This window comes from Apus apus, chromosome 17 (assembly GCF_020740795.1).
Source record: "Apus apus isolate bApuApu2 chromosome 17, bApuApu2.pri.cur, whole genome shotgun sequence".
NCBI classification, from domain to species: domain Eukaryota; kingdom Metazoa; phylum Chordata; class Aves; order Apodiformes; family Apodidae; genus Apus; species Apus apus.
In genome coordinates, this window is record NC_067298.1 from 8,971,100 (window position 1) to 8,989,243 (window position 18,144).

At 42.0% G+C, this 18,144-nt stretch overlaps 2 protein-coding genes across 3 annotated transcripts in view; one reads left to right on the top strand and one right to left on the bottom strand.

Moving 5' to 3' along the window:
* Nucleotides 1–1,298: 1,298 nt before the first annotated feature.
* On the top strand, nt 1,299–12,933 carry CEP95 (centrosomal protein 95). The gene is given in 17 exon segments (XM_051635287.1): nt 1,299–1,323; nt 2,587–2,715; nt 3,688–3,795; nt 4,294–4,407; nt 5,655–5,757; nt 6,180–6,289; nt 6,901–7,073; nt 7,340–7,432; nt 8,272–8,422; nt 9,576–9,736; nt 10,225–10,299; nt 10,777–10,929; nt 12,212–12,358; nt 12,453–12,483; nt 12,486–12,527; nt 12,594–12,678; nt 12,680–12,933. Coding segments are annotated over 17 exon segments (1,770 nt in total). The 5' UTR covers nt 1,299–1,301; the 3' UTR covers nt 12,753–12,933.
* A 1,084-nt stretch (nt 12,934–14,017) lies between these two features.
* SMURF2 (SMAD specific E3 ubiquitin protein ligase 2) overlaps nt 14,018–18,144 on the bottom strand; it is a 63,489-nt gene continuing 59,362 nt past the window's right edge. For both annotated transcript variants that reach the window (XM_051635259.1, XM_051635258.1), the window contains one exon: nt 14,018–17,910. In XM_051635259.1, the coding sequence (XP_051491219.1) occupies nt 17,811–17,910 (100 nt within the window). In that variant the 3' untranslated portion in view covers nt 14,018–17,810. The remainder of the gene's footprint in view (nt 17,911–18,144) is intronic.

An 18,144-nucleotide genomic window follows, 5' to 3' on the forward strand; every position in this document is an offset into this window, starting at 1 on the left:
GGCTTGTTGAAGTTTTTTCTCCCAAAATACACCCTGTAAAGCTCTACACCAGCTGACCCTCCAGGCTTCCTGTTTCTGAGGAGTCTGAAAAACATTTTACAAAGGCTGTGAAAACAGACAATCGTTTGATCTGTCCATGTTTTTGTCTACGACATTTAGCCTAGCACAGCTTATTTTTATTTTCTTGTTTGTTTTTGACTCGGTGGCTCCTGTTACTGCCTTGTTTAACCTGGTTAATGTTTGAAAGGAAAGGCTAAACACACACGAAGCCCTGCCTCTGTCTGCAGGCTGTTGGTCTGCAACTAGCTGCTTTTGACTTCCTCTGGAAAAAAAAACCAAACTTCCTCACTTTTGTGTTCCGCCCCTTGAAGCTAAACGACATTGGCTTCCCCGCGTGTTCTCACCGAGCCAGCAAGCAGGCAGCACAGCAGCCCGGCCGGGATCCCGCCCGATCCAGGCTCCAGCACCGCCGCGTCGCTGCCGCCCCCCGAGCCCTCGCGCTCCCCGGCAGGAGCCGCAGCGGCCGCCGGAGCCGCCCTGGCCCTGCCGTGCGCTCGGCCTTGTTCTCGCAGACCCCGCCGGGCTCTCAGCTCCCGGCGCGGAGCTTGGCGTGGCTTCAGGCCGCTCGGAAATCCCACAGCTCCTACGGAGCACGGGCCGCTGTGGCTGCCTGAGGAAGACAACGACCCCGCACCATCCAGCGCCTCGAGACGCCTGTGCCGGCAGCACAGCACGTGTCCCCGGACAAACCTGCCGACCCGCAGCGCGGCTCCGCGGGCCCGGCCAGCCCGGAACCTTCCCCGCTCCGCCCGCCCAGCCCCCTCATTTTCCCGGTGAAAACGCCAACAACCGCCTCCTTTCGCTCGGGAGGGCGGGACCAGCGCGGGGCTTGTCGCGCCGCCATTTCACGCCGCCCCCGCCCTCAACGGCCCGGCGGGAGCCCGGCCCTGCCCGGGGGGCTCGGGCCGGGGGGGAGCGGGGCCGGTTCCGGTTCCGGTTCCGGCCGCGGGGCTGCGGGGCCCGCACCGGGGGGGGGGGGGCGCCCGTCACGTGACAGGCGCGAGGCGCCCGCCGCAGGAAGCGGTGCGGGCCACGTGACCCGCGCTGCGGCTCGGCCGAGAGGCCCCGCCCCCCCCGCCCGGTTTCCACGGCAACCGGCCCCGCGCCAGCCTTTCCGGCGTCGCCCCGCCCCTTTCCGGCGTCGCCCCGCCCCCCTCGGCGCAGCCCGTCCAATCAGCGCGGCGCACGCCGAGAGGCGCCCTTGAAAAGCGGGGGGCGGGGCGGGGCGCGGCCGTTGGGCGATGGAGAGCGCGGCGCGGAGAGGTACGGGGGGGGGGGGCGGGAGCTGGGCCCTGGGCCTGCCCGCCGCTCCCCTGCCCTGCCCTGCGGCGGGTGCGGGGCCCCGCGAGCAGCCAGCGGGGCTGCGGGGCAGCGCTGCCTTTTCCTCTCCCCTCCACCCGCTCCTCCCATCGCGAACAGCGGCCCCTCGGTTCAGACCTGCTTTTCCTGAAACCTGCCTTTTTAAGCTCTGTGTTAACCTTGACGCGGTTACGTTGCTAAAGCTGGAGGCGAACAGCAACTCGAGTTTTCTAAGACCTGTCGGGCTGAACTTCAGGAGATGATACTTAACCTCATGCACCTGAAATGATTAAAATGTTGGGGGAAAGTGAAGAGTGGAGTGATGGAAAAGTAATCATCCCTGCAGACAGAAGAGTAAACCAGCACAAAAAATCATGCAGCTACTGCACCCAACTGCTATTTCCTTCCAAACGTGACTTACACCCTTTTCCAGTGATTTAACAAGTCCTTGTCAAAAAAACTGCTTTCCTTGTGAGAGTCACATGTAGGGGGTGAAAATCCAACTCTAAGGGATTACAGAGATAAAGAGTTTTGTGGTTTTAAGCTGCTGTTTGAATTGGGTGACAAGAGTAGAGGATACACATGCTTCAAAAGATTCATTCAGGACTCAAAACGTTGGGAAAACCAGGCTGGTTTTTATGCACACACCTCATGGTGCTCAAGGTCGCATGAAGTTAGTGGGATGAGCTACAAATTAGTGTCACCCCTACATAGCAAACTATGAAGAGCAGTCCTTTAATTTAGCATTAATGAAGAATAGTTCTACTAGCAGTGCAGTTATTGCATGGGAATATGAGAGAAACTGGGTTTCTAAAAGAAAAGCTCTTGATTTTAAAAAGTAACTTCTGATTCTTGATAAGTATCAAATTTTTAAGTCCTTCATGGTCTGGAATTCCTGGCTGTGTGACCAAAGTTTCCTTTACAGTATGTGGAAGAAAGCAACTGCCCAGCCTGTGCTCCTCCAGTCCCCTTCAGCTCCCAGGCCCAGTTGTGCCATGCCTGAGGATCCTGGTGTGTGTCATTCCTCACTCCCTGCCCGTGCTTCCAACTGCAGTGAGCAGGGCAGAGAGCAGAAAGCACCCAGCACGTCCAGCATTTTGGATGACTGGGATAGCACGAGTGGGATTGACCATTTGTAGTCAAAGGCACTTAAATGGGTTTCATCAGTCACTGACTTTATTTCTCTGTCTTTCAATTCTGACATTAATGTGTTTTACTTCTTAACAGACTGGGTTGCTGTGGCCAATAATCTTTTAAGGAGCTGTCACATAAACCAGCACATAAAGTGTCTCTGTGAATGTGGTGCTGAGGTGTTTGTTCATCTCTATGAGTCAATCTTAAGAGAAAAAGTACCAGGTAGGAACAGTAATTTCTAAACCTGCTTTTTTTGTTTGGTTGGGTTTTTTTGTATGTTTTGTAATTAACAAATTCAAGTTTGCAAAACTTACTGCAGATGTAGGGTGACTCAAAGTATCTGTATCCTTCCAAACACATAAGACAGTAATTTTTAAAGAATATTTAAGCCATATTGGCCTTTTTATTGTTTGTTTTTAACTGCTATGAATGGCAGCTCTGAGGAGAAATCACTAGTATAGCTACAGCAACATTTTTTTCTTGTAAATTAGGCCCTGAAAGCCACACAGAGGCACAATAACCTTTGAAAGGTGTGAGTTGGCTCCGTTCTCTTGAAGTGTTATTAAGCATCTTATGAGAACAGGCTTAACACTTACAGTCTGCTAAGAGTTAAGCTGTGATTTAACTCTGCTTTAACCCAACTCCATTCGACTTCAGGGCTAACAAGGGTTATACAGTTATGTACTTGTTTGCTTTATGGTAAAACTGTTGCATTTGGGAAGTGTCAAGACTCCTACTTGCAGAAGATAACTGCAAGAGGTAACTGGCAGCTATTGGTGGCAAAAGTCCTGCTAAATGTAAGCCCAGAACTAAAAATAATGTTGCTTCTAATTAAGCAGAATACATTGCATTCCAAGCAGTCACTGAGAGGGGAAGAAGAGACCTTAACACAAGCTGCAATTCCAGTTTGAGATCTGAACTAGAGGTGTGTGCTGGGAGTAAAGGAGGAGAAATATTTTAGTGGTGTCTGCTCTTGAGTTTAATACCTCAACTGGTAAAATCCTCACATCTTCCAGGGGGTGTTCTAAGTTTGTACTCAGTATTTATAAAAGATTTCATATGACCATGTGACATCAGGGCTTTTCACTAAGTACAAATACTAACTTGTAAGTGAAAGTTAAAGTAGTTTAGTCAAAACATTTGCAATAAGCTCTCCATTTAGATAGCCTAAACTCTATTATTTATTTTAAATAGATTACATAGCTACTCCTAGAAGCCAAGAGGATGATGCACATAATGTACAGGCAATAATAGATTCCCTGGCATTGGACTATTTGCAGATGAGCTTGTCACACATCACTGGTAAGTACTCAGTGTTAATGGAGACAAACATCAGCTCAATATTTGTGTGGTTTAATTTGAACATTTTATAAGAACCATATCAAGCATACGTTCATACTTACATGAAATGTCTTTCTTGTGTATTGAATGTCATCAAAACAGTGAATCCTTGCCTTGGACATCAGGTTATAAATGTAAACAGCAAGCAGAAAATGAACAATGTGACACAGACCTGTAAGAAACATTCAGTTAACAATCAATCATACTTCACTTGTCTGCTGAAGTGTTACTTAATCTGGTACTGGCTCAGTATTTTTCTACTATTAAAGCTTTAAAACTGGGTTTAAAAACATGAGCCTTGAATTTAAAACTTGTTAACTGGTTTTTAAAAAATTGGTGAATAAAGACTTGAACCATGTTGTGTCTGTCACAAGTTTTCACTCTCCAGAAAACTTCTTTTGAGAATTTTTTCTTCTGACAAGTACTAATTATTAACATGTGAGAGTACCTTCCCTCAAGGTGAGAACATTGTAAGAGGAGAAAAGAAATCTATCAGAAACCTCCTTGAAATATTTGATGGCCTGTTGGATTATCTTAGAGGAGAAACTGATGAATCTTCTTTGCAGAACAGAGGTGAGTAGACAGATGTCCTAGTTTAAGGTATTTTGTTCTGTTACTGCTCTTATTATGGACAGCTTTTTTCTGTTTGTCTGCTATCAAGTTAGCTTTGGTAGGTTCTCATGACCATTTTTCTTGGTGTTCAGGGATGGAACACAGCTCCCATAATAGGTAAAAAAAAAAAATGTTTCTTTGCTGTTCTCCTCACTAGCAGCTCTAGGAAATTATACCCATTGGAAGATCTAAGCTTTGTGAAACCTTGGTTTGGATACCCAAGGTGCTTCCAAGGCAGCAAAGACTTATTTGGTGGTTTTGCCTCATTTGTAACCTTGACAATGCAGAGGAGGACAAGAACTGAAATGGACCATGGGAGGAGGACATTTCAATGGCCATACTGTAAATTTACATTCATTATTTTCATAAACAGCAAAGGTAGAAATTATCTGTTTTCCCCAAAACTTGTTAAAAGGCAAGAATTGGAGAACAGAACCTTTCTGCTGCGTTCCTGAGGCAGAAGTCAGCTCCAGACAATCCAGCCCTGTCAGTGTGTTGCTGCTCAAGTCAAATGATTTACAGTTAGGATTCAAGGAGGGAACTCTTGACTCCAGTTGGAACAGTGAGCAGACACTGCTTTTCCTTATTAAGAGACAAACAGGGGGAGGACTTAAGCTTTCTTGTGAAGTGGATCTTGGGAGCAGATCCACAGCAGGGGCTATTTTGAGGGAAATGTTAAACAGGGAAGAGAAGCTACTTAGCCCTTTGTAGCCATCATCTTTCTGGAGACTGCTCCTCTGTTTTAAAGCTGGTAAGAATGGTCATCACTGGCTGGTGCATCCTGGGGCTAAAGGGGAGAGGACTTGGTAGCCAAGATAATTGCCTCCTGTCCTGCAGAAAGGGCAGAAGCCATTTTCAGTGCTTGTACTTCTGCTTTTCCCTTCTCTTAGACTGCCAGTGCTCCTGCCCTGTAGATGCTGGTAGCTCATTTTCTAGTTATTATTAGAGGATTTAACTATTTTGAGGAAGAATAAAGTTTTTTTTTGTAATTGTAAATACAGGGTATATGACAGTTGTATCACTTTTCACAACTTGCCATCAAAGCTGCCTCCCCCCACAAGGGGGGGTATTACTTGTCATCATTTTAGTTCTCATCATTTGAATGTTTTGTTACACTTAAACTGTTTTGATGATATTGGCACGAATACCTGTTAGTTAACAGGTAGAAGCAGTTTTCCTGAAAATAACTGCCTCTTCATTATTAACAGCAAATCTGCTATCCAGTAATGAAACTCAGCTTGCATCTGACGTGCAGCTGGAAAGCAATGCTGGTGAACTTCCCCACCCTTTAGGATTCTCATCAGCTGAAGGGTAAGAACAGTTCTGAATCTTTGCATTAGCATAGTGGTTGACTATCTTTTTGTGTATCTGTAGATAAACTAGGAGGTTTTTAATAGTATCCAAGTAGGAAACCTACCAATTCCATACATCAAATGGAACGTGAGTCAAGCAGCAAGAGGGCTAAAAGTAGATCCAGAACCTTCTTACTCTTGAGGAGTGCTGATGGGATTTTGTCTCGTCTCTAAAGTTTACTTTACAAGTGGAATGAAACAAGTTGAGAACTTTGTCTCAGTTTAAGTGTTTGGTTACACTGCACTGGGTTTACCTGCCTGGCTCCTGCGGGGCAGCAGCGGGTGCCTGGAGCAGACCTGCCGCTTCTGCAGCTCCATCTCGTGGCCTGAAGGGGCAAAGACTTTCAGAATAAGTATTTTACGGCTTTGTCTTCCTCTCAGGTGCCAGTCAGAATTTTCTGTTCCATCTTCTGGTGCAGGGAGACCAGAATACACCAGTGAATTAATCAGACTCGGGGATACTGCTCATTCATTTTCCAAGAGAGCAGAAGGTGAGTTTGGGTGAAAAAAAATAAAGACTATTCTGTAGTAGCATTTCTAGACATTTTTTTGCTGTTTCTTTTTAAAAAAAGTTATTTCTTTCAGAGAAATACTTTGTTTTAAACTCTTATTTTACAAATACCCTGAGATTCTCCCAATAAAACAAACCACAATAAGCAAATATACCTGTAGTTAATCTTGCTGAAGATAAAATGTAGAGTTGTTAAAACAGATCAGTTGCCTGAATGGTTACCAGCAGAAAAGCACAGAACAGTGAAAGAATCTAAAAATTCAGAGGCTACTGCAACATGACCTGGACAGTTTTCTGAAACTAGAATGGCCACTGGTAAAGGAAAAGGCAGTGGGTATCTATCTGCTTTTGACTAAGGGGTGCAGGGTACTAAGCAAGGTAGTGTAGGGGAGAACCTTGGTCAGGACTGGAAACACTTCAGCTGTATTTTTAAATAAATACATATTTTTCAGCATGTTTGTACTTAAGTGCCCCAGAATGTGCACACTCCATTATCTGGGCTATTTCTGCTCAGCTAGGATTCAGCTTTTTTTCTTTATGTATGGCTGGAGGTTTGGTCTTTTTGTTTTGGTGAATCTCCTTTCTTTACAGACTCACCACATCTAAGGTACCCAAGAAGGCCACGATTCCTTTCTCCATCCTCATCTCAGCACCAACTCTTTTCTGAAGTGGAAGATAAACCTTGCAGCAATGGAACAGGCCAAACAAGGAAATTATGCAGCCAGCTGCAAAAAGACAGGGATGAAAGAACAAAGCAAGCAAAGGTAATTTCTAGGTTAGACCTATTGGTTTTTCTTACCAACAGTTACACTAAAAGCATTAACACTGAAGGCTCTTACTTAATAGGGGCATCTGGCCTGGTTTAGTGATTTTGTACTGTTGTGTCTGTAGCCTGTTGAGGAGAAGCCTTACACTCCACATTTTGCAAAAAAGATTTTAAAGTGGAAGAAGCTACTTTGATCCACAGACCAAACAAGTAAATGAGAAGTGATTATTTTCTCTGGAAAGTCCCCTTGTTTTTATTTTCTAGATGGTTGCTAAAGCTTATGAAGATGAACTAAGAATTTGTGAAGCCAGGCAGAGGCTTAGAATTTCCAAGCTCAGAGAAGTCATCAGGAAAATGGTATGTGACACACTATGGTGACCGTTGTGTTTTGGTTGATTTTTAAAATTTGTCTACATAATCTGTCCAGACACTGGATATCTTTGGGTACAAGAACTCCTTGACTTCCAGTGTCATAGATATAATGCTGTAGGCTACTACAGGGCAGGTTTTCCTGAGATAGGTAGAACCAAGAGGCAAGTATAAAAGTTCCAAAACTTCTTTGTGTTAACACCTGTTGTTATGGGCAACTTAACCACTGTGCTTTTCACGTCAAGTGTTAACTTCAAGATGCTCAGATTGAAAGAATTCAAGCAAAGTGAGATAACAAGTAGCTTCTGCAGATTGGCCTACACTTTTCCACAGAGAGGCATTCTTCACACACACATCCCCAGAGCTGGGTTAGCAAGGCTGGAGCCCCTGTACACTGCAGGCAAGCTGCTTAATGTAGTCCTGGTCTTTTTTAACTACTCTGAAGTGTGGGTTTGTGCAAGGATGATTCTCTAACGTTGTAAATATGACAACGGGGCTTTTGCTACTCTCTTACATACTACTAAAACAGCAAAGAACTTAAGCTGAAAAGCTCTGTCATACCAATGTAGGCTGCACTGTCCTTCAGAGGCTGCTGCAGTGGTGTTCAGTGCTGCAGAAGAGCTCAGGTTATGCAATAGTGAGACTTTACCTTTATTTGAACCCTGGCCTGCATTTAGTAAATTCTGACTTTCTAGAGAATCCAATTCGGTATCTCCAAAATGTCTTTGAAACAGAATAACAATTAAGTTTTGATACCCAGACTATGTTATCTGTCAGTCTTTTTCTTCTCATACCTGCTCTCCATCTGTTTTACATCTGCTCCTAAGAAACAAGAATACAAAGAAAACACCTTTGAAGAACCTCCAAAAACGCCTCAGCCAGTGGAAGTTTGTTCTAGAAGAGCCACACCTCAGAATCCTGAATACAGCCAGTGGAATCCAAAACCAGGGACTGGGAAGCCAAAGGAAGCTGCTCCAAGTAAGAACTGCAAAACTGTACTTGGTGGAAAACTGGCATGTTTTGAAAGCATGCGCTGAACTCCAGGAATAAAGGCATTGGTCCAACCTATACCAGTCACATGTATCAGTTTCCCCTTTTTATGACCCCTATACATCTGGGTTTGTGTTAGAGAAGATAATGCTTTAAGAAAATGTGAACCACCAATGCACAACCAAAACTGTGACCCTTTGCTACCTCCTTAAGATTCCTTGGATTATTTTCAAGGCTTGTTTCCATTACTGCTTCTCTGGTACTTAAATCCACTGAAGTCTGAGCTCAGTTGCCTTTATTTTATTTCCTCTTATTTTAATGTCCTCTTTTGTTTGTTTGTTGTTTTTTCCTGAGCATATACCAGGTTTAAAATTGGGCCTTTAGCCTGAGTGAGCTAGTGCTGAGCCACCTACAGGGAACAGAGCAGAATCTCTCAGTTGCTGTCACCTTCTCAAGGCCCTGCCATGGTGGTGTTAACATTGCCACTGGTTTTGCTGAGCAAGTGATGCTCCAAGAACAGCCAACCTGCAAAGAACAGGCTCTGCTTTGGAACATGTTTTATGTATAAGATCATGGCATAATCCCCTACATAGCTCAGTGTTGCTTGGGTACATCACCTTGTATTTTTCTATGTTTAAAGGGCATATACTTGGCTTATACCCATTTGTTTTATCTTCCCATTATCTTTTCCTGCCAGAAAGATTAAAGATGTAATGACCTGGTTGCAAACCAGTTAATTTTCCTCCTGTTTACTTGGCCTAGATCTGTCACTGCTGCTCTGTTAGCATTATTTTAAGTTGCTGCAGCCAGTGAGAGACAGACAAAGAAACTACTGATTAGTGATGGTCAGAACTGTTTGAAGAAAGAAAGGGACACCTGTCTTAATGGGATGTGGTAGTGGGAGGAAAATAACTCCTGAAATACAACAGCAATTCTTCAGCAGAAAAAATCCCAAACACAACAAGACCTTGGGATTCCTTTCTCCACTGCTGTCCTGACAGTGAGGTCCTACCCTGCTGGGCTCAGCTTGACAGCACCAGGGGAGGTGGATGTAGTGTTCCATCTAAAATATTTCATAACTCAGGCTGACACTGTCTAGAAGAATTTGCCATTAAATGTATTTTCTGTCTTTACCTTGTAGTGACAGTAGGAGATGATGACCTCTTATCTCAGCTACTGGAAGAGTTTCCCGACCTGCATGTTTCCCAACCTGCTATGAAAAAAATGAGGCAGCAGCAGTTGGCACATACTAAACAACTTAAGGCAGCTTTTGACAGACCTAGAGCAAAACTCCAAAATGAAGTGAGCATTCTCATTCTTACCTTCTGAACGTCAGCAGGGATGGTGCCTCTGGCAGAGCAGATATCAGTCATCAGCTTGTACTGCGTAATAAAACAATCCTGACTCTTTGTATGCGGCACAGACAGGGCCCCTCCAAAGCACAGCACGAAAGGATGATCAGCATGGTTACATGGGCGTGTACATATCTAGACACACGGGCTCAATTTTTATCAGACACTTGAATATAATGTTCCTTCTTTACACTTACCTAGTGCTGCCTAGGATTGCTATTGCTTTTTAAAAAGCATTTTGTAGTTTCGAGTGCTAGTTGGGAACAGTTGTTTTAGTTTAAAAGTTACTTACGAGATACAAAAGTTGATTAACTTATGCATGGTAACTCTTAATATAAAAAACAAAACATAGCAGAGAGGCAATGTTTAAAACTCCTACACAGAACTGCCTGTCCTGCACAAGTAGTGGAAATCATCAGCTTTTTTTTAAACCTCCAGGTTGAACAAGCCCTGAAGAAGCATGAACTTTTTCTTGCACTTATTAAAAAATACGAAGACCATAATAAGAGACTGGTATGTTCTTTGAAGGGTTTTTTTACATCATAAACAATGTTCATAAGCAAGCTTGAATGTGTATCTCCTGGCCCATTAAAGTGGCTTCTTATGACAATTTTATGCCTCTTGAGTAGCTGTGATCACAAATACCATATAATCAGTTTGCTGTGTGGCTACTGAGGTAATGGGAATTGATTATTATTATTATTACAGAGCACTCTTGCTTTAAAAGTGCAAACAAATTCTAACAATGTGCAAGGAAGAGAAACTTCAGGTTCCTGGTGTCACTGGTAAAAATACCAAGTACCACTGTAGTGCTGACTCCTTAATTGCATCGTGCTTTTCATGGCACCACTTTGCTAAATGGTGACTAAAGCTTTAAACCGTAAACACAGTGTAAAATCGGGGCAGAGAAAAGCAATGATGAACAAAGCTTTGCCTACAGCAGTATCTGTTGGAAGCTTGGTGGTCTGACAGCTACTGTTCTCCATTTAGCAAGAACATAAGCAACAGATCTGGCAGCAGAAGTGGGCTCAGAATAAATGGAGAGAGAGACGCCAGCAAGTTGCTCGGGCCAGGAAGTGTTATCAAGATTACCAGGTGCAGCTTCGTGCTGAGAGGATGTGGGCCAGGACATGGGAGGAAAGGGTAAGTACAAGATGTGAGACCTTGGCCCAGGTTGCCCAGAGAAGCTGTGGCTGCCCCCTCCCTGGAAGTGTTCAGACCAGGTTTGATGGGGCTTGGAGCAACCTGGTTTGGTGGGAGGTGTCCCTGCCCATGCAGGAGGGTTGCATCTAGATCTTTAAGGTCCCTTCCAACCCAAACCATTCTGTGATTCTATGCCTTGCTCTGCAAGTGTGAAATTATTCTTTTTTGTTTGGACCCCAGTGCTGAGGACCCATAATCTGGGTCAAATTCTGTTGAACTGTTGTACCAGTTGAAATACTGGTACAAGTAGGTAGAGAGCAAGTGAAGTAAGTAGAGCATAGAAGCCAGGACTAAATGCTTGGTCAGTGAAGACCCCAGATGAAAAGGTTCCTTCTTTGGAAACACTGATAACAGTTCAGGGCAAACCACTGTAAAACAGGGAAAGATGCTTTATGGGGTTAAGAGGAGGAAAGAAAGGGTGAAGTATCAGTATGGAAGAACAGGGCTGGTAAAATGAGCAACTAGGGAAATGAGTTTTCAAAACCAGTAGGATTAGGAAGTTGTTCCTATAGTTACTGTCCAAAGAAAACAATCTATTCAGTTAAGGAAGCTGATCAAAAAAACAGCTTTGATATTCAGTTATGTTTATTAAACAAAGTGGATTTTTGACAGATACAATCTCTCATTAGGGCTGGATATCAGAGCTAAGGAAAGCAAGTTGAGTTATTGCACTGACGATTGTGTATCTACCCTTGTACCTTTTAAAATAAATGTCTGGAAGTTTAGTGTGTAACCCACTATTAGGGATTTGAGAACTGTTTGCCTCAAGCTGCAGAGCACTGTGGCTGGTTAAGTGTTCTGTATAAATGGAAAGCCTGAGCACAGGCTGGATTTCCTGCTATTGGAAATCTGGATGAAGGTCCTGAAGTTCAATGACAGAGTGGAGGATGGACAATAAATCACAGTGTGTGTTCAAAGACCCTGGCTTGCATTGTTCATTTGTGTGAAGTGATTTTAAAAAACAATGTACATTTGCTTAGTCATATGACTTAAACTGACATGAAAGATTTATCTGTTTGAATTTCAGCTAAATGCACAATACAAATACAGCTCAGCAGGCTCTGTACCACTAGATACATCTCTGTGTACCTGTTCCTGAGTGATGACATGTCTTCACATGATCACCCTTCCATCAGGAGATAAAACAGCTGAAATATGTAAATGTATACTTGGAACTTTCTGGGAAAGTTTAGGTTTGCTTTTTTTTTTTAATTGCTGGCAGATATTTAAAAACTTATTTGAAGATGGCTTAGAAATTCAGAAGGAAGTACTGAAGGACCTGAGAGCATATGCTCAAGAGAAGCATGCTGAGCAAAGGAGACAGCTTGAAAAGATGCTGGAGTCTCTGGAGAACTATCACAAAGATAAGGTACAGCTTGATCTGTGTCAAAGACAGTTAATATCTTTGACACCAGAAGTCTGTCCTTTTATTAATTGTCTCAACTCAAACATGTTATGTTTAGTTTTCCAGGCTGGCAGTGGCTTCATGTAAAAACTCCGAGAAATTCAAACCAGAGAGAAGGTAAAAGGACAAGTAAGTATTTTAAATTTTGTGTAAACGTCATCTTTTTATGTGCTGTGCCTAATGTCTGTATTTTCTTTAGAAAACAGAGAGAGATCAAGGATGAAAAAGGAAATACAGCAACAGCAGGCAGCAACAATGCAAAGGGAGGATGATGACTCCTTTTTCTAGAACTAAAAGCAGACTGAAACCCAGACTTCAGATGGCTGCCTTTCAGTATCACAAAAGCTGTTTCTTGTAAGACTCATAATAAATATCCCTGCAGTTCCCTCTGGCTGAGGTGCTGGGAGTCTTGGAGAGCTGCTGTAGCAGGAAAATGCTGTGTGGCTATTTTTCCCTAAAATATCTGGTCTGTCATTTTGACTTGTCAAAAATGTAGCTGCTGGTATCTGGGATCAATAAAGTTTTAGAACTGCTTTCTACCTTGTTTCAAAGGCTGAGATAATGCTACAAAGGAAGTGGGATGAAGTCACTGGGCTTTGGTGAAGTTGTCTTTGCATTCAGCTGTTCCACTGAGTCTCCTCTGGTTCTGTTGCTGGAGTGGAAAAGCCACACAAACACCAGTACCCAGAAAAGCAAGCAGATCTTTCACTTGAGCTACTGATGTTATTTTAGAGAGCACCTGCAATAAACCTGACATAAAAATCAGTAATTTTAATATATGAAGCAACCAAACAACACTATGTTTGCAGTTTTGGTGTTGCTTGTTAATGGCAAAACAGCACAGGAACTAGTACCTTACCTACAAACGTATTGGAAAGAGTTGTTTGAAAGAGAAAACAAATTATTCTAAAGCGCTAAAATAAAAGCTTCTGCAAGAACTGAAACCTAGGAAGGGCCCATGGACAGGACTCCTAATTATGTGCAATAGGGGTATGCTAATAGGTGTATGTTCTGTAAGTATTTCAAGTGCCAATACAGTGAATTACGACTCATGTATTGGGAAGAAATAAAGAAATAAAGAGCTAAGCAGAAAAAGTTCCCCCAGCAGCTAGATATGCTTTCTTTACAGATTAAACAAAAGAGCTGGCAGTTAAGAGCATGATACACCTCCCTTGAAAAAATAAACCCCAGATCCCACACATCTAAAGACAAAACCACACACTGACTTTCTTAGCAAAAGAAAGGGCCTGCTGTAAGCCAGCCTAATTGAAAGACTTTATCTGAGGGACAACATTTACCAGGTAAGCTGATCAAATTTAACAAGTATTTACAAGATTCTTTACCTTTTTTCATCCCTTAAGTAAGATGGTTTAGCTTTGTTTAATTCTGAGAGAAGACACCATCCACCTGTGCCAAGATACAGTCCTTGCCAAGACACACGTGCACCCTCATATGAAAGCCAAAAGTGAGACCTTTTTTGTTGCACTAGGACATTTAGCACAATCCTGCTTGTAGATAACAGAAAGACACCGAGTTTTAAGTTTTTTCTCCTCAAATGGAGCGACTTATAAAAAAATTTAGTTACATTTTAAAGTAAATATTTAATTAAGAAAAACTTAAAACTTTTAAAACCATTGATGCTGTGACAGTGCAAACAGCATACAATTTATTGCTCAAGTTCTGCATGGGTACATACATTAAGTACTTAAAAACCATTTTATACAGATTTTTTTTTTTGTTAAAGCTCATGTAACAGCTGGGTGAAAATACAATGATACCAAGGCTAAAACACTCTGTAATAAATACAATGGAAATGATAAACTAAGAACTGTCAGTTTGTGGAGGAGTAATTACACTTGTATAAACTAATTACAACTACAGACAAAGCTCTGAGGATGTGGCAGAGCCAGAAACCTACTAGATAGTGTAAAGTACAACAAATGGCACCTGTTAACTAGATGGTGCTGTTTAAAATCTGAAGCCATTGGAGCATGCTACATTAAGCTGTATGATGCATATTTGGGATATAGAAGCAGAGCTTTTACTTCCATCAATGCAGCCAGCTTAAACGCACCAGAAGTTCAATACAGATGTAGTGTTGTGGAACAAGAATTAAAAAAACGGGTTGTGTGCTCTGGACTTTAGTACAACACAAAGATTTGGTACAAATAAATCAGTTTAGGGAAACTGAAACTATGTGCAAAAAAAAAAATTAGAATACATACTGTACAAAGCACCATTACAAAACTCTTTACATCGAGAAATTAAATCCTCTGAAACTCAACTGTGTTCTGTATATTTGAAATCTACAAAAGTCACTGTTCATAATTAAACATTCATACTGAAAAGCAACAGCATAAAACCATGATGTGACATCTCTCTAAAATAACTAAAGACTGGATAAAGTAAAAACCCAGTAAGAGGGACACATTGAAATAAATATTCACATTAATCATGGGGTGAAAGTCCAAGGTTAAAATGCAATATTAGGCTTAGCACCTTTTTGAGGGGAACGTAGCTGACATGATCTTGAAACAAAATTCTGCAAAGGAATCAACCCTTTAAAATTTTCAGATAAACATCTGAGTAGGTTATGAGGTGCTTTAATTAAAGCTCTCAGTCATGAAGGTAGAAAGGCACTCAAAATACTTGGTATGTTTATCCTCATCTGTCAGCTATGGAAAATCAAATGTAGATTTGTCTAGTTTTGCCTGTAATATATTAAATTTACAATATTTATCTATGGCAGTTAAAAAATTCTCAAAATGTTTGATAGAACATACAGATGTACTGCTAAGGCTGCTGTGGAAACAAATAGTATTATCAGCTGATCTAGAATCTGTATTCTACAGAGCTCATCCCCTCCCTCCTCAAAAAAGCTTTTATGACATGAGGGTGGCCCTACCTATGCATTCAATAAATTTACCATCTAAGTAAGCTGACAGGGAGGTTCCTGGGAGGTGGCTACAGATGATGTGGTCAGGAGACGCTACAGAGACAGTCTTTAAACAGTGCTGAGATGAACTGTGTGGTGCAAAGAGAACAGCAGCATACCTGCCCCTCCAATCACCTAACTGAGTCCTGACTTCTCCCAAAAGCTGGATAAAACTGGATTTTACATTTTTGATGTTTCATGACCAGGGAGGCTGCAGCCATAGCCTGGGCAAGAGCAGGGGGAAAAAAAAAAAAACAATCAGACAACACTGGAGTATCTATCCTGTGAACAGTGGTCAAAAGAACCTGTCTCTGTAAATAGTAAATCACATCACACCTCAAAACTTGCAGGGGTAAGAAGAGGTCTTTGGGAGTGTCTAAAGCAGTGGTCCCAACCACAGGCAGCAGTACTGAGTAAGAAACACACTGGGCAACAACCTACTCCCAGGCAACCTGGCCAGATGTAGTGGGAGCTCCTCTGTCAACAGAAGTACCCGAAAGCTGTGAACTGGGGATCCCAGCTGGAAAGCAAAGGTACCAGCCATTTTACACGAGTGCAACAGTCCCTTGAAATGCAGAAAAAAAAAAAAGGTCTGATATATTTCAAACCTGGCTGTGAAAGCAAGTTTCCTGGCTTCCTGTTTACATCCCTAAGTAGCCTCATCTCTGCAGCCAGCCCAGAATGGGAAGCAAGTCTCTTAGAATGAACCTTTCAGCAACAGCTGCACAAAAAAAATAATAAAATCAAATGAACATGTGGATTTGGCTCACCAGGTTCTTACCACAATTCTAGAAAAGTAGTCCATTGCCCACTATTCTAACACACAACATTCAGTAGCAGTTTACTCACTGTGGCAGTCAGATTTGGCAGAACAAGATTAAGTTGAAGCTCCACAGAAAAGACAGAAAATTAGCTAGTTCACTGTGTGACTTACACTGCAAAAATGGAACAGCTGTTCACATCCCATTCTTTTAGCATTTTCAATACCCTTGACTTTCTTCTCATGGGCAGTGTAAAAATAGTGCAGATTTGATGACTAATTGTAACCTAAGTTAAAAGAACACAACACTCATTGGAAAAAAAAAAAGCTACTTATTCCCAAAATTCTCACTGCTGAGAGGAAAATGGCATCATCTCTTAAGCAGACGGGTTCACCTACACACCATGAGCAGATCATACAGTTCTTAACTGAGAATTCCCAAACTAACTTCAAAGTTCAGTTCCCTCTACTGGTAGTGCATTTTATTCCCCTTTGAAGAGATCAACCCATGTTATAATTCATATATATATTTACTTCCATCCCTACAATCAATAAATTATGTGCTTTTAAAACCTCATTTCCAAAGCACATTAGACATATTTCAGTTAATACACCATTTTTCCTTAGTTGTAACTTAAACCCACACATCATGAGCAGCTAGACAAAGATTACAACGTGTTTTACCTGATATATCTTTAGCATCAACAAATATAGATTGTGGTTTGGCTGCATTCAAACAAACTCTGGTTGACTGGACGGGATGGGTTCTGAAACGAACTGCTGACAGGTTTCTGCTGTCAAATATCACCTCATCAGCATGCTTAAAAAGTTGAAAAAAAATGCAGTGTTTTAAATTTAAAAGTCAAAAGCAACAAAAAATACTCTTGACAGACTCGTTAGAAAAACGCGTTTTTTAAAAAAATCAAAATGTCTCCTGTTCATTAAAAAAGGTCTATCCCACATGGTAACTAAGTACTGTGCCAAATGCAGCATGTGTCATTCCCACTAGAAATTTTGCTTAAGGAATCTTGACAAGAGATATAAATAGGACCCCAAAACATCATATTTGTAATTCATGCTTGAAAAATATTTTTAAAAGCCCCCTGTGGTAACACTGAAGTTGAATTTACATTGCAGAGTAGAATGTTTTACTATAAGAAAATGCAGTTAACATGGAAGTGGCTTTAATTAAAAAGATTAATGAATCTTTCAGCCAATTTTATGCAAAGTTAGAGTAACCCAAAATATTTTTTTTTTCCAAAAATAGCAGGTATAGATGCTGTTCAGTATCATACATTTAAAACAGGCTGAAACATGACTTGTACCGACTGCTGAAGTTGTGTCTTGGTATCTGAGAATAGAAATCAGGTAGGCAAATATAACAGATTACCTTTTACAAAAATAGTAGTAGTCTTTAAGTATAGAATACTGCTTAACTGTTGAAATGTAGGAAAAGTCAGCATTCTGTATGTTCAAGATATTAGTTTTTAATAGCAGCTGAATGATCCCATGGCAGGAACCACAGAACCCATTTTCTTGAAATAAAAAATAAAAATAATAATTAAAAAAAAAAATTCCAAAGTTGTCCTTTCCCTCCCAGTGTCCTAGTGTAGAAAAGGGAAAGTTTCCTGTATTTCAAGCATTTCTTGAGTCTTGGCTGAGGGGAAGGGCTTTCTGGCTGACAGGAGTATAAATAGAGTCCCAGGGCAGGCTGTGAAGGGTCATTCCACAGCAAACCCACACGTCTCTTCAATGGCAGTTAGCAGCTTCTCGTACAGCTTCTCATAGCTTTCGTAGGGAGGAATGTCTATTCGGTTAAAGCTGTAGGGAGAAGGCAGAAAAGCTTCAGAGACCTGGAACTCCAAGCACCACCTCGCCAAGGGCTGTTACACTTCATTTACCCCACCCAAACCAGTGACAAAGCAACGCTTAACGAGCCCAACAAAACTTCACGCTCATCACAGCAACCTCTAGTTTTCACACCCTTGCTACTCTGGAAGGGGCAGATTATGCCTGAAAAGGAGGGGAGGAAATAGGAAAAGACAGACTACTCAA